The 16,607-nt window shown below is 37.8% G+C and overlaps 1 protein-coding gene across 5 annotated transcripts in view; it reads right to left on the bottom strand.

Annotated features, from left to right (window-relative positions):
- Nucleotides 1-453: 453 nt before the first annotated feature.
- Nucleotides 454-16,607, bottom strand: part of EFR3A (EFR3 homolog A) — a 101,035-nt gene continuing 84,881 nt past the window's right edge. For all 5 annotated transcript variants that reach the window (XM_023728201.1, XM_004373010.3, XM_023728202.1 and 2 more), the window contains exons 20-23: nucleotides 14,471-14,519; nucleotides 10,359-10,462; nucleotides 9,371-9,420; nucleotides 454-2,918 (exon numbers count right to left, since the gene is read on the bottom strand). In XM_023728201.1, the coding sequence (XP_023583969.1) occupies nucleotides 2,813-2,918; nucleotides 9,371-9,420; nucleotides 10,359-10,462; nucleotides 14,471-14,519 (309 nt within the window). In that variant the 3' untranslated portion in view covers nucleotides 454-2,812. The remainder of the gene's footprint in view (nucleotides 2,919-9,370; nucleotides 9,421-10,358; nucleotides 10,463-14,470; nucleotides 14,520-16,607) is intronic.

Below are 16,607 nucleotides of genomic sequence, written 5' to 3'. Positions count from 1 at the left end.
TTCATTTTTATTAAAGCACTTCATTTTTAACTAAAGCAAATATTGAATAAATTTAATTCAATAAATGTAATAGTTATTTAAAAAATGTAGTTATACACCAGTAATTTGATTTTTGTTTTATTGCTTACGTATGAATTGCACAGTGAATTTTTACATTTCAAAAAAACTTATTCATTACATTTACTACATATATCAGCGTCAATAAGACAAATCAGTTCCATTTTCAGAAGGCAAAGGAGAAACATTTTGGGGAGGGGGAAGTTAACTCCTGGTACAATGTAGTATTATTAAATATTAAGGAAATATGTATGTATATTTGTGCGTGTGTGTGTATTCAGATAAACTCCAATGACAAACTCTATACAAGCAGTCACATACAACACATACAGAAGGAACATTTAAAAATGTTAACTATTCAATGCTAAGAAAAAAAATGATACAAGCAACTGTATACAGCAAAAGAGAGAACGATCGACAGTTTATTAGTTTTCAATAGATATGGAAAGAAAGCAATACAGTGAACTTCAACAAATCCACAACTTTCAAAATCCAAACAGGCTACAGTACAGTATGCATACCTCTTACCTGCAGAATCTCTTGCATCCATGTAAGGGAGAAGGCAAAGGAAAGATCCATTTCTCAAGAATCACAGTTAACAAGACCAGTTCAGTCATCCAGGATATATAGAAGTCTACTGTGATTGAAGGCAAACAAATCAAAAAGACCCCCACACAACTCAAACCACCAGTTTACAAAGAGACCAAGAGAAAGGTGTGGTACACAGTTAATTACAATGGCTTTCCTTTACATGCAATACATGCGTTTTTAAATCTCAGAGAAACAAGAAAATTCTGTAGAGGAAAGTTTGTGTTTCACATGAGTGCAAACGAATATATATCTTCTTTTCTTATGCTATTAAATTATTTATATTTTTGTCATACAAAAGCACACAGTGTTAATCTATAAAACGACATCCAAGTGGATGATGATTGGTTTTGCATGTCCCCCTGTATATATTTTTTTTCAAATTAACAGTTGAAAATTAATATCCTTCTTTAAAAACGGAAGAAAAAAAGAGAAAGTAAAAAAAAAAATAAAAATAAAACTTGGTCTATTAAGTGGTGAAACATTTTACCCGATCGGGGGTGAAGTCAGGTGACCGCTGCTCTATGCTGCCAACCCCCAAGTGGGGACGGCACTGTCACTCTGAACACAAGATGGTGTTTATCTACATTTAACCAACAGTCCAGGATGTGTCACTGTCATTTCACAGAATTAAGTGACTAGACTCTCTTTCAAGATGTTTCCAGAGAACAGGGTACTCTGGTTTAAGTATTCAAAACTTCTTTTGAGCACGCCTGTTCTATTATCACTTTCCTATGTTTTTGTTTCTACTAAACATACCACATAATCATAAACAGAGCTGTTAACATCCTATTCTTTAATGCGATTTTCCAAACAAAAACAAAAGCCAAAAATGAACTGGTTTTTTAGCTATCATGTGTTATGTTTATTATTGTTTTATGAAAAGAGAAATCTAATTTGAAAAGGTAGGATTATAAACAGGTTGTCTTTATAAAAATGTCTTAAGAGATTTTATAAGTTGCAAAGGAAGTTAATTTTTACTGTGCCATGAAATTCACATACTTTTAAGAAAACACTATAGGTCTGTCAGTGCAGGTTTAAAATCTATACATAATCTGTAGCTTAAATCGGCTGCAGTTTAATTGACCATCCTTAGGCAAACTTGACTGCTAAAACCATAGGCACTCTTTTCAAATGTGACATAATGAATCCTAAACAGAGATGCATACAGGTTACTGTCAAATCTTACAAACTACAGGTCCATTTGGGGAAGTTTTTGATTATAAGGATTTAAAACAATGCCAGCTGTTAAAATGTAAATTAATGTGCTCTTAGTAAAAATAGAAATGTGCAGACTCTTCACAGGTGAACAAGTAGCTGTTTTAAAATGTCTTTTTCTTTTCTATACTAAATATATATCTCATTTACCTAATGGAGCCACAGCAAAATACGACTATAATTTCAAAGCATAGCCTGTAAACTAATACATCTTATGATGTAAAAAATATTGCACAGTTCGGTACTCCAAGAGTAAGCTCTAAGCCTCTCAAGTAGAATAGTCAAATGCTCGGCAGGAAACACAGTATTAGAAGAACTAGATGATTTAACGTACAGTGATTTTTAGAGTCATATTCAAGGAATACTAATTCAATAGATGTCTTATTACCAGAAACAAGTTTAGGGATGCCTATCACGTATTACTGCAGTAAATACACAGAGGGAGGCTAATCACAACTTGTCTAACGCCTGGGGACAGAAGCCACGAGTTCTGCAGTCCCAGGATTTGGAGGATACTTGTACGCACTTGCTTTTGCAGATGACCAAAAAAGCAATTCTACGTCTAAGCAGTTGTGTAGACATTTAAGAAACACAGTAGTCACTTCATATATTTTTTAATCTTCTGAAGGCTTATGTTTTTTTAAAAAATTACGTTTGTGAAAAGTTTAAAATATACTGTTTAACGATGGAATACTGTAAGACCAATATATGTTCAACTTTAAAAACCAACTGGTACCTCAAAAGAAATTAACACGGCATAAATGTATTCTTCAGAAGCACTCTAAATAATACATAGTTTCACAATTTCTAATATGGTATGCCAAGCATTTGGTTAGATAAGTTCCATCATTATTTTCAAGAAGTCTGTTCATATGCATTAAACAAACCCTGAAAACTCAGCTTGGCCTTAACTTTTAGGCTTTAAAATACTATGGTCTTCTCAAGCCACTCAGTACACACACAGATCTGGAAACTTCATCTCATAAACTGGGACAGACTGGTATTGGGCATGTCCAGAAGTAATGGTCAGTGTTCCTGATGGACTTGGAGGAGGGCTGTAAAAGAAGAACAAGACACTGTCAACAGGTATGTTTAAAACCTGTTCATTTCACACAACATTCTACCTACTATCTACCAACAGCAAAGTAAGGCCCACTAATTGCAGTGATCAATGTGATGTTGTTGCTGTCCAGATACACAGCTGTATGGGAAATAGATCATTGGTTGTCGTGAGGTGCCATAGAGTCGGTTCCAACTCATAGCGACCCTCTGTACAACAGAATGAAACAGTGCCCGGTCCTGTGCCATCCTCACAATCGTAGCTGTTTGAGCCCACTGTTGCAGTCACTGTATTAATCCACCTCGTCAAGGGTCTTCCTCTTTTTCGCTCACCCTCTACTTCACCAAGCACAATATCTTTCTCCAGGGACTGATCCTTCCTCATAACATTTCCAAAGTATGTGAGACGAAGTCTTGCCATTCTTGCTTCCAAGAAGCACTCTGGCTGTACTTCTTCTAAGACAGATTTGTTCAGTCTTCTGGCAGTCGATGGTATATTCAATATTCTTCACCAACACCACAATTCAAAGGCATCAATTCTTCTTTACTCCTCCTTATTCACCGCCCACCTTTTGCATGCATATGAGGCGACAGAAAGTATCATGGCTTGGGCCAGGTGCATGTTAGTCCTCAAGGTGACACCTTTGTTTTTTAATACTTCAAAGCGGTCTTTTGCAGTAGATTTGTTCAATGCTGTATGTTGTTTGATTTCCTGACTGCTGCTTCCATGGGCGCTGATTGTGGATCCAAGTAAAATGAAATCCTTGACAACTTCAATCTTTTCTCTACTTATCATGATATTGGTTACTGAACCACTTGTGAGGATTTCTGTTTTCTTTATGTTGAAGTATAATCCATATTGAAGCTGTAGTCTTTGATTTTCAGCATTAAGTGCTTCAAGTCCTCTTCGCTTTCAGCAAGCAAGGCTGTGTCATCTGCATGTCGCAGGTTGTTAATGAGCCTTCCTCCAATTCTGATGCCCCTTTCTTCTTCATATAGTCCAGCTTCTTGTATCATCTGCTCAGCATACATACTGAGTAAGTACGGTGAAAGGATACAACCCGGACACACACCTTTCCTGATATTAAACCACACAGCATCCCTCAGTCTGTCAGTCTAGAAGCTCCACAGAGACCTGTCCACCATGGGTGACCCTGCTGGTATTTGACATACTGGTGGCAGAGCTTCCAGCATCACACCCAACACACAAGCCACCACAGTACAAAAAACTGACAGACACATGGTGGAAATAGATCATAGTAGTTATGAATATGTCAAGCTGTTTTTAAGTCTAAAACAGACATTTCCCTATGAATATATGTATACAATATACCCATTCTTGTAAGCTGCTCTGTTCCACTAGTAAAATAAACCTTTAATAATACTTATCTATTATCCTTTTTGATACCATCACGGTATTTGATTTTATGGATATAGCATAAATGATTTAATCTTCCCCAGTGATTTAATCCTGTGGGTAAATTCAGGTTAGTTCCTATTTTTCTTTATTATAAATAATGCTCACAAGTCTATTCTTATACATAATTTTATCCTGACAGACTGTCTCCTTGGTTTATATAGTTTTACAAGTAGAATTTCTATGTCAAAGTGTATTCACAATTTCAACCTTGGTACATATTGCCAGAATACCTGCAATTTATATTTTCAGCATTTGAGTGCTTTCTTATACACTTATAAATATTGGGTATAATCAAATTATTATAATTTTTTTAATCTTTGCCAAAGAATAAACCTCTTTCAAACCTGTGTTTTGGCCACTCCAGGTACTCTGCATTTCCATATAAATTATAGAATCAATTCATCAACTTCTACAAAAAACGTTTGGTGAGATTTTGATTGAGATTCTGTTAAAGCTATAGATCAGTTTGGTGAGAAACAGCATGTAAACAATATTTAATCTTTCAATTCATGAATATGGTATATTTTTTCTTTATTTACATCTTTCTTTTAGTAATTGTCTTAGTCATCCAGTGCTGCTACAACAGAAATACCACAAGTGGATGGCTTTAACAAAGAGACATTTATTTCCTTTCCAAATTCAGGGCATCAGCTCCAGGGGAAGGCTTTTTCTCTGTCGGCCTTCTCTTTGGTGTTCCCCAGGACTAGGAGCTTCTCTGCACAGAGACCCCCAGTCCAAAGGACGCAGTCTGCTCCTGGCACTGCTTTCTTGATGGTATGAGGTCCCCCTGTCTCTCTGCTCACTTCTGTCTTTTATATCTCAAAAGATTGCCTCAGGACACAATCCAATCTTGTAGATTGAGTCCTACCTTACTAACACAACTGCCACCCATCCTCCCTCATTAACATCATAGAGGCAGGATTTACAACATATAGGAAAATCACACAGTACCAGAAATCATGGCCCAGCCAAACTGACACACATTTTGGGGGACATAATTCAATCCATGACAGCAATGTTTCGTATTTATAATAGAGGTAGCACACAGTTAAATTTATGGTTAATGTTTTACTTTTTTATGCTACAGTATAGTTGTTGTTGCTGTTAGGTGCTGTTAAGTTGGTTCCGACTCATACTGACCCCATGTACAACAGAATGAAACAGTGCCAGGTCCTACCTGCGCCATACTCACAATCGTTGTTATGCTTGAGCCCATTATTGCAGCCACTGTGTCAATCCATCTCTTTGAGGGTTTTCCTCTTTTTCGCTGACTCTCTACTTTGCCAAGCATGATGTCCTTCTCCAGTGACTGATCCTTCCTGATAACATGCCCAAAGTATGTGGGACATAGTTTCGCCATTCTTCCTTCTAAGGAGCATTCTGGTTGTACTTCTTCCAAGAAAGATTTGTTCATTCTTTTAGTAGTCCACGGTGTATTCAATATTCTTCACCAATACCACAATTCAAAGGCATCAATTCTTCAGTCTTCCTTACTCATCATCCAGCTTTCACAGGCATATGAGGTGACTGAAAACACTATGGCTTGGGTCAGGTGCACCTTAGTTTTCAAGGTGACATCTTTGCTTTTCAACACTTTAAAGAGGTCTTTTGAAATAGATTTGCTCAATGCAGTGTGTCTTTTGATTTCTTGACTGCTGCTTCCATGGGTGTTGACCGTGGATCCAAGTAAAATGAAATCCTTGACAACCCCAATCTTTTCTCCATTTATGATGATGTTGCTCTTTGGTCCAGTTGTGAGGATTTTTGTTTTCTTTATGTTGAGCTGTAATCCATACTGAAGGCTGTGGTCTTTGATCTTCATCAGTAAGTGCTTCAAGTCCTCTTCACTTTCAGCAAGCAAGGTTGTGTCATCAGCATAACACAGGTTGCTAATCAGTCTTCCTCCAATCCTGATGCCCTGTTCTTCATAGAGTCCAGCTTCTCCGATTATCTGCTCAGCATACAGATTGAACAGGTGAGGTAAAAGAATACAACCCTGACACACACCTTTCCTGTTTAAACCACGCAGAATCCCCTTGTTCTGTTCAAATGACTGCCTCTTGATCCGTATACAGGTTCCCCATGAGCACAATTAAGTGTTCTGGAATTCCCATTCTTTGCAATGTTATCCATAACTTGTTATGATCCACACAGCTGAGTGCCTCTGTATAGTCAGTAAAACACAGGTAAACATCTTTCTGGTATTCTCTGCTTTTAGCCAGGATCCATCTGACATAAGCAATGATATCCCTGGTTCCATGTCTGCTTCTGAATCCAGCTTGAATTTCTGGCAGCTCCCTGTTGATGTACTGCTGCTGCCACTTTTGAATGATCTTCAACAAAATTTTATTTGCGTGTGATATTAATGATATTGTTCGATAATTTATGCATTTGGTTGGATCATCTTTCCTGGGAACAGGCATAAATATGGATCTCTTCCAGTTGGCTGTCCAGGTAGCCATCTTCCAAATTTCTTGGTATAGATGGGTGAGTACTTCCAGGGCTACATCCGTTTGCTGAAACATCTCAGTTGATATTCCGTCAATTCCTGGAGCTCTGTTTTTCGCCAATGCCTTCAATGCAGATCAGACTTCTTCCTTCAGTACCACTGGTTCCTGATCATATGATACCTCCTGAAATGGCTGAATGTCAATCAATTCTTTTTGGTATAGTGACTCTCTGTATTCCTTCCATCTTCTTTTGATGCTTCCTGCATCGTTTAATATTTTCCCTGTAGAATCCTTCACTATTGCAACTCGAGGCTTGAATTTTTTTTCAGTTCTTTCAGCTTGAGAAATGTCGAGTGTGTTCTTCCCTTTTGGTTTTCTATCTCCAGGTCTTTGCACATGTCATTATAATACTTTACTTTGTCTTCTTGAGCTGCCCTTGGAAATCTTCTGTTCAACTCGTTTACTTCATCATTTCTTCCTTTCGCTTTAGCTACTCAACATTCAAAAGCAAGTTTCAGAGTCTCTTCTGACACCCATTTTGGTCTTTTCTTTCTCTCCTGTCGTTTTAATGACCTCTTGCTTTCTTCATGTATGATGTCATTCCACAACTCGTCTGGTCTTTGGTCATTAGTGTTCAAGACATCAAATCTATTCCTGACATGGTCTCTAAATTCAGGTGGGATATACTCAAGGTTGTACTTTGGCTCTTGTGGACTTGTTCTAATTTTCTTCAGTTTCAACTTGAACTTGCATATGAGCAATTGATGGCCTGTTCCGCAGTCAGCCCCTGGCCTTGTTCTGACGGATGATATTGAGCTTTTCCATTGTCTCTTTCCACAGATGTAGTCAATTTAATTCTTGTGTATTCCATCTGGTGAGGTCCACATGTATAGTCACTGTTTATGTTGGTGAAAAAAAGTATTTGCAATGAAGAAGTCGTTGGTCTTGAAAAATTCTATCATGCGATCTCTGGCACTGTGTCTATCACCAAGGCCATATTTTCCAACTACCTATCCTTCTTTGTTTCCAACTTTTGCATTCCAATCACCAGTAATTATCAATGCATCCCGATTGCACGTTTGATCAATTTCTGACAGGAGAAGTTGGTAAAAACCTTCAATTTCTTCATCTTTGGCCTTAGTGGATGATGCATAAATTTGAATAACAGTCATATTAACTGGTCTTCCTTGTAGGTGTATGGATATTATCCTATCACTGACAGAGTTGTACTTCAGGATAGATCTTGAAATGTTCTTTTTGATGATGAATGCAATACCATTCCTCTTCAAGCTGTCATTCCCAGCAAAGTAGACCATATGACTGTCCGATTCAAACTGGCCAATACCAGTCCACTTCAGCTCACTAATGCCTAGGGTATCGATATTTATGCATTCCATTTCATTTCTGATGATTTCCAATTTTCCTAGATTCATACTTTATACATTCCACATTCTAATTATTAATGGAATTTTGCAGCTGTTTCTTCTGATTTTGAGTCATGCCACATCAGCAAATGAAGGTCCCGAAAGCTTGACTCCATCCCCACAACATTAAGGTCGACTCTACTTTGAGGAGGCAGCTCTTCTGCAGTCATATTTTGAATGCCTTCCAACCTGAGGAGCTCATCTTCCGGCACTCTATCAGTGTTCCGCTGCTATTCATGAGGTTTCCACTGGCTAATTCTTTTCTGAAGTAGACTGCCGGTCCTTCTTCCTAGTCTGTCTTAGTCTGGAAGCTCAGCTGAAACCTGTTCTCCATGGGTGACCCTGCTGGTATTGGAATACCGGTGGCACAGCTTCCAGCATCACAGCAACATGCAAGCCCCCACAGTACAACAAACTGACAAGACACATGGGGGACAGTACAGTATGTTTTCAAATTCCATCTCCAATTATTTGTTGCTAACAAGAAGAAATATAACTGAGTTTTGGATACTGATCCTGAATCCTGTGACTGTGCTAATTTCACTTATTCTAGTAGGTTACTTTTTTTAGGAGGGGGGAGGGTAGATTCCTTAGGATTCTCATATACACAATCATGTCACTTATGAAAAGGTAGTTTTATTTCTTCATTTCCAATCTTTACATTTTTATTCTTCTTCCTGCCTTACTGTACAGGCTAGGACTTCCAATACAAAGCTGAACAGAAACGGTTACAGTGGACATGCTTGCCTTGTTCCTGATTTTAGTTCGCAAGTGTCAGGAGGTTAAACCACATTAAACTGTAGTTTTTGCAAGTAAAAATGGTCAAATATGGGCAATTTCCTGGTTAAACATAATATTAGCATGTGGGTCTTCAAATTACCCAGGCTTCCTTATAGGATCATTATGAAGGAATGAACACTCTAAAGAGAGAAGCTAGAAAAGTAAAAGATACCTGGTCAAGAAACGGTACCAGAATCCACCCAGTAAACAGAATGACTACTGAGATACAGACATAATTATATAATCTTCTGTTTATGTACCATACGGTTAAACAAAAAGCACAATCACTTATAATCAGCCACAACTTTACAGGAGTCTAACATTTTCTATTTTGTTATTGTGTATTACTGCTGTTATAGTAACAAAACCCTTACCGTATGGTGAGTTCCAATATTTGAGCAAGCCTATCATGGAGCAAATTTGCCTGCAAAGGAGAAAAAAAAAGTGTTATGGATTGAACTTGTCCCCCAAAAATATCTGTTGTAAATCCTAACCTCTATGCCTATGGTTATAATCCCATTTGGGAGTGGGCTGTCTTTGTTATATTAATGAGGCAGGATCAGTGGAGGGTGTATCTTGAATCTCTTTGGAAATATAAAAGAGATTAAATGCAAGTTAGCTAGCAGAGACTGGGGAAGAGAGATGACAAGCTACTCGAAGGTCGCCCAGGAAAAGCAGCTCAAAAAGACAAGGACCTTCATCTAGAGCCGACGGAGACAGAAAGCCTTCCCCTAGAGCCAGGTGCCCTGAATTCAAACTTCTTTCTAAACTGTGAGAAAATAAATTTCTGTTTGTTAAAGCCACCCATTTGTGGTATTTGTTATAGCAGCACTAGATAACTAAGACATTGAGAAATGATTTATTATTTTCCAAATACTTACATGTAATAATATAAATATAATTTAAAGGAGAAGATATAACTAACTCTTAAGCTGATAATACAGAATGCTTTAATATTTTGGCTTTATCAGCCTCATATTGGAACTTATATTTCTCTTTTGTTCTCTCCTAGAGTCTCACTGCTTTACAAAGAAACAAACACACAGAATAAAATACCCACAACAAAACCACTGCAAAAAAAATCACGGCAGCAGTAGCCATCAATATTTAGTTTTAAAAAAAAAAGCATCACCGTCGAGTCGATTCCGACTCATTGGGATCTGCCATTTTCAACAGCTTACATTTCACAAAGGAAGTATTCAAGCTTCATAGCTACAGCTTCAGAGAGTTCGGTCCCTGTGTGACACATTTCCTAGTGTTCTTTTAATTTGCCTAAAGCTTGGAACCTACCAACCGATTACCAAGAAAGAGTTTCCACAAAATTGAACTCCACCTCCAACTCCATCACCATTGTCCACTTACTTTGGATTCACACTGTGCTGCTATTTCTTCAAAAGGTGCTTTCTGGAATTTCTCGATTACAAGACGTCTCTTTTCCTTTTCCTGTTCTTCTATTCCATTGGTATCTATGTAAGTGTTTATAAAGACACATTAAAAGGAATACATAACTGTATAAAAGTCTGCCAATGATCATAAAAGCAAATATTCTAAAATCAAAAACCAGGGCAATTTATAGGACTACTTTTTTGAGGTAAAAAAGTAAAAGGTATAATAACATCCTTGAAGTGTCTTACTTAAGGCCAGAAAGTGCACGTGCGTGCGTGCGCGCGCACACACACACCATTCTAACAGGGTTAGAACGACACAGCACAAGACCCTCCTTCAGGGATGGCCTTTGTGTCTCTTACCAAAAAAGCACACACATAATTTCCTGTAAGTCAAACAACTTCAAGGTCCTTCCTGAAGGATGATTCTTTTACTAAAAATGGTGCCCTTGCACTTTTGATGTATTAAGTAAGTGTTTGCTAAACTGAACCTTGTCAGTGAATGAAAGAACTGAAGTACAGAAAAAGTCATTTGGAACCATGCTGTCTTAATCTTTGCAATTTATACACCACGGTTTGAAAAACCATTTTTTAGATTAAGATGATGTGTGGTCTGGCCAAAGTTTGTGAGACAGTAAAATAATCTTTCTGATGCCACTGACGCAGTAACTGTTTATGGTCACTAAATAACACCGAAAGGAGGCTAACTCATGGCTTATCTATTGACAGTCTACGGTTAACAACTCAGTGACTTTTTCAAGTTTGTTTTTTTTTTTCCTAGTTGTGAATTTCAAAGGATGAAGTATATTACATTCAAGGTTCTTTAAACCAAGTTGCTTTTCAGGAAGATAAACTATAGATAACAAGAAGTTAGTTTTAAGATGTGGAAACAGCAGGTAGAAAGGAAATGGGCATTATATTTTTTTCTTTCTCCTTAAAACTGTGGTAGACTAACATAGCTGAAGACTTGATATGCTTGTGAATGATTATAATACAAAACTATGTTCACTTCTCCACTGTTCACCAGACCATGGTGTATAGCTCAAATGCGCCGGGGTCAGGCAGGAAACAGACAATTAAATCAGGCCAGGTCAAAGCAGCCACAAGTAGGGGATGTGGGCAAGCTGACGCATACATCCCCGATCTGTCAGTACTCAGATGCTGAAAACAATGCTTCCACCTAAGCTGGCTGCAGGGAGCAAGTCTGCTTTCTGTCCAACAGACCATTAGGTTCTCAAACTTTCTAGTTTCAGGACTCCTTTACACTTGTAAAAATTCCTGGGAAAAGCAAAGAGTGTTTGTTTTTGTGTGATTTATCTCTCAGTATTTCCCACATTAGAATGTGGTGTTGTCAGTTACCGTCAAGTTGGCCCCCAACTCACGGCGACTCCATGTCATACACAACGGGATCAGACTGCTGTGAGCCAGAGGGTTTTCACTGGCTGATGTTCAAAGTAGATCCCAGGCCCTTCTTCCTAGTCCATCTTAGTCTGGAAGTTCCGCTGAAACCTGTTCAGCATCATAGCAACACACAAGCCTCCACTACCACACGAGTGGTGGCTGCGTCTGAGGTACACTCGTCAGGAATCAAACCTGGGTCTCCAATATGGAAGGCGAGAATTCTACTACGGAACCACTACTGCTCTCACTGAGAAACTTTAACAACTATTAACTCATTAAAATACGAACCCATTAAATGTTAACATAAATATTTGTTCAATGGAAAAACACAGAATGAAAAATTTACTGAAAGACTAGCACTGTTCTATATTTTTGCAAGCGTCTTTACTGTCTGGTTTAATAGGAAGCAGATGGACTCTCCTATGTGCAAATGCACTCAATTTGAATGCAACAGTTTATTTTAATTGAAGAACACCTACACCTCATTTATCGACTATCTTGTTATCCAATATTTCACATTTATGATGACAGTAAAAAATCTATTATCCGACTACTTTGTGCAGTAACGAACACCGAGGTGTGAGGTGAGAGTAATTCTGGCTGAGAACGGTTAACATTATGTGTCAACTTGGCTGAGCCATGATTGTCAGTGGTGTGGCAGTTACATAATGATATAATTTGGCAGTTATATAATGATGTAGTCACCCTCCATTTTGTCATCTGATGTGGTCATCCTCTATTTTTGCATAATGGTGATTTTCGCATAATGGTCTGGTCTTTGGAACCTAACTGTGTCAGTAAGTGAGGAGTGGGTGTATATAAAGAAAACTCAGCTTAAGAAAGATATGTACTGGAAAAGGAAAAAGTATTTTAATAGCCTTTTCGCATAATTGTGAATATTCTTCTTTGATATTACAACAAAACTCGACAAGTGGTAGTTCTAAAAAGTTAGTTGTATTATGGAATCTGAGGCCTTATTAATGAACTTTTTGTATTCTGTTACATTAGAACCCATTAGTCCCTTCCACCCTTTGTATAGATCTTTCACTCATGCATGATTCTGTAACATTATGCACTGGTTATCTGGAACACTGGTTTGCTGATTTAATACAGATTTTCCAAACGTAGATACATTTTATTATAAAATATATTTAAAAAAATCACATCTGTTAGTATCACCACTCATCTCATTAGAAAAGTCTAAATATTGGGGAGCTATTAAAGTGGTAGACCAAAACCAAAAACCAAACCCACTGCCATCGAGTCAATCCCAACTCACAGCGACCCTAGAGGACAGAGTAGAACTGCCCCATAGGGTTTCCAGGAGTACCTGGTGGATTTGAACTGCCAACCTTTTGGTTAGCAGCTGTAGCTCTTAACTACTATGCCACCGAGGTTTCCAAAGTGGCAGATACAAGTCCTAAAATTCCAAAGTGCTAATTTTATCATGGGCAGCAAACACGGTTTTTTTTTTCCTTGAAATGACACTCACTTTACTTCTTTTTGAGGAAGTGTCTGCCAAATACCAAAGGCTTTTTGTCAGTCCTTTTTTTTTTTTTAAAAGTAAAAACGGTGTTCCATGTAGAAAAGGCAAGTTCAGCTTGCAACTTAACTCTCAGAAGTGTTTTAAGTGTACTTCCCATTTCATCACACAGAAGACGTCATGTGCTCATGGGCTGAGATTTAGTCAAATTAATAATTTATACTGCTTCATCACAGACATTCTTAAGTAAATTTTGCTTTTGCTTTTTTTTAATTGCGAGTGTACGGTACTGAGGAATATGATGACCATTAGCATAGTTTGGTGCCACTGCTTTAATTCATTAACACTTTAAATGGGCAAAGAATGTCTCAATATTATGATGAAAATAATCTCAAGGATCCCTTGAAGAGTCTCCTCCAGGCCCTCCAGGGGTCCACAGACCACAGTATGAGGACCACTGCTTTAGGCTGTAAACTCCTCAACATCTTATTAATCCTTGAATCCCTCAAAGTATCTTGCACATCAGAGTATTTGAAAATGCTTACTGAATTAATTTTATTCTGGCATATTTGATATTGTGTCATAATAGCAAAATATCCTCTAATGGATGAAGCTAAAAACACTTGGCAAGAAAGGTCAGGTTTTTTTGCATGTGCATATATAATTAGAAAAAGTGCTACGTATGCTGGGGTAGCATAGACTTCACTTCTTTAGCTGCCAGCTAACAATCTCAGCTTCTTTCTCTTACCCCCTTACAAACAAATGTCTAATTATACTACTCTGTGCCTGCTAAAAACCAGTATATTTAGTTTTCTCAGAGTTCTCATTTCCACAGCTCTCCTACAAAAGACACTGTGTAGACTACTTCTCACAAGTCTTTTTTATTTCCTTCCAGATTCATACAGCCTATAAAGTCAAGATTACCAGAATTCTGGCCACCAAAGAAGGGCACCACCAAGAGAGACTGTGATTATGCTTTCATAGCTCTAATCCAGCCAGGCTCTCTGGAGGAAAAGAGTTATCTATGATGTGATAAGGCAATTAGAAGTCTAAAGAACATAGCCAAATCAATTATATATTTATAAAGAAACCAACAGTATTTATTTTGCTTTGCTGCCTCTATATATCCTGGCATCTAAACAAGCACCATGATAAAGATGAGCTAGGAAAATGTTAGAAGAGCTAGTAAGTACAAAAAATCTCACCAATTGCTTTCTTCAATGCTTCAAAGGTGATTTCTTCAGTGTTACTAACCTAGAGAAAAGTGATTTTAAGTAAAATAAAGAATTAAGAAAGGTCAATATAAAGAATACCTTCAGCTAGTTACAAGTAATCTGAGAACTTTACAATTTAAATTTTCTCCTTTGTTTTGGCTTGATTTGTGGTAATACTCCACAGTAACAAATAATTTCCACTTTGTCACTGGTTGTAACAATGGCCTACTGCAGTGGTTTCCAAATATGCATCTGAACATCAGTGTTCAGCTGGGTGAGTGAACGAGCATCCACTGGGCAGCCCAACCCTTGAATGACAGAACTCAACCTCCAGGAATCTGATGTGCAACCAGGCTGAGTTCCACTGGTTGAACTACTCTTCACAAATGAACAATGCTTTGAGATATTCAGGGCAGAGATTATATATAAATACATTTTTAGCCACATGAGAAATGAGAATTAAGTACTCTACAGTCTCTATAATTTTGGTACCACGTGTAGTTTACAAATAAAAAATAAAATAAGACTTTAAATGATTTAAAAGAATCACCGCTTTGGGAAGTGTTCAATAAGTATAGTTAATCAACATCTTAAAATAGGCATATTTTAGATCTTGTAAGGCCAACCACCAAGTTTTATTCTTCCAGAAATAGTCTTCAACATGGGTCCCTCAAATTTTTCTCTTGCTTTTAGGTATGCTAAAGGTATAAAATAAACTGCTTTAAGGTGGGGGAAAAAAAAAAAAAAAAGTCAATAATAGACTTTGTGGCACCAGCACATTTTCAGAAGGATTAATATATCCATTCACTACAGTATCCCTGAGAAAATTAAGAAATGATACATGAGTACTTGCCTGGGACTCTGGTCATCCCTACTTTTAGCCCATGGACTTCTTTGGCTAAGTCTAAGGCAGCAAGACTAATGAAAGCAAAATACTTCATGCTCTGCACCTTAGCTTCTCTGTAATACAAAGGCTTTAGCTGGAAATCAAGCGGCAAGAGTTCCACTACCTCAGTGTTTCTACTGAGGGTTCATATTTTTAGTTGAAGTCAGATTACACTTGGGAATCTTCAGTTGCTTTGTTCTAGATATTTGGAGCAGACATACAAGATTAGGCTCTAGCTGGTCAATTATTTGTACCTAGAAGAAATCTAATATTTCAATGAAAAGACAACCCACCATTCTTCTTAGAACTGGGTAAGAGCTTTAGACTTTTGAAAGACAATTACAACACAGGAGAAAGAACACAGAAGAAGTTAGGGCCAGCATTCTTGTTATGTAGAATTTTCACTTATTACCGGTTTACTCCCAGAGGAGTAAAAAGCTAAAGTTCCTTACCCTACAAATTCTTCCTATTTATTCTTGTTTTTCATAATTGGGTAATTATGATACATTCTTCCAGCTTCTGTCTGCCTCCCCCCACCCTCCTGTAACCCTTTTCTAACCTCAGTAAGTCTCTTATTGGTCCTATCCACTCCACCTCCATAACACTCCTCCTCTCTTGTCCCTCTTCCTCATCTCCAGCCTGGCTACTCTCACTCAGGTCCTTGCCATCTAAGTGTGGACTATTACCAGCATCTCTTAACCATCCTCTCTACCTCCAGTCACTACATTCCAATTCAGCCTGGCCACACTTGCTAGAGATCCTTTTATGAAAGCATACCTCTGATAATGACTTTGCCCGAATGTCAGTGGTTCTCCACTTCCTACCAAATCATACACTAAGTCCTCAGCCTGTGATAAAAACCTTCTCTATAATTTGGCTCCGATCTTGTCTCCCACTCTTCCCTTCTGTGAATCTTATTTAAGGGGGGAGGGAAAAAAGGCCAAAAAAATTGCTTTATACTAACGTTCAATGATTCATATTTTTCATACAATGTAGCTGCTAAATGCAAGCCACTTATTTCATTTGGTGCTCCACCAAACTACAGTCTGTTCCAACTCCAGGGGAAAAACTATTTGTGTTGGACATATGGAGAAATGGTGCATTGGTCTCTAATGAGGTACCTTCCTAAAAAAAAACTTCAAAGTTTATTTTAGTATTTGTGACTTATGTATGATCCATAACTCTAACATAAGACAGTATAATGCCCCTGGGCCTGCATAAAATCTGCTGTTCATCTTTTTC

This window comes from Trichechus manatus, unplaced genomic scaffold (assembly GCF_000243295.1).
Source record: "Trichechus manatus latirostris isolate Lorelei unplaced genomic scaffold, TriManLat1.0 scaffold00022, whole genome shotgun sequence".
Classification (NCBI taxonomy): domain Eukaryota; kingdom Metazoa; phylum Chordata; class Mammalia; order Sirenia; family Trichechidae; genus Trichechus; species Trichechus manatus.
Note: the sequence above shows the minus strand (reverse complement) of the source record. Positions and strands in the feature narration are given on the sequence as shown.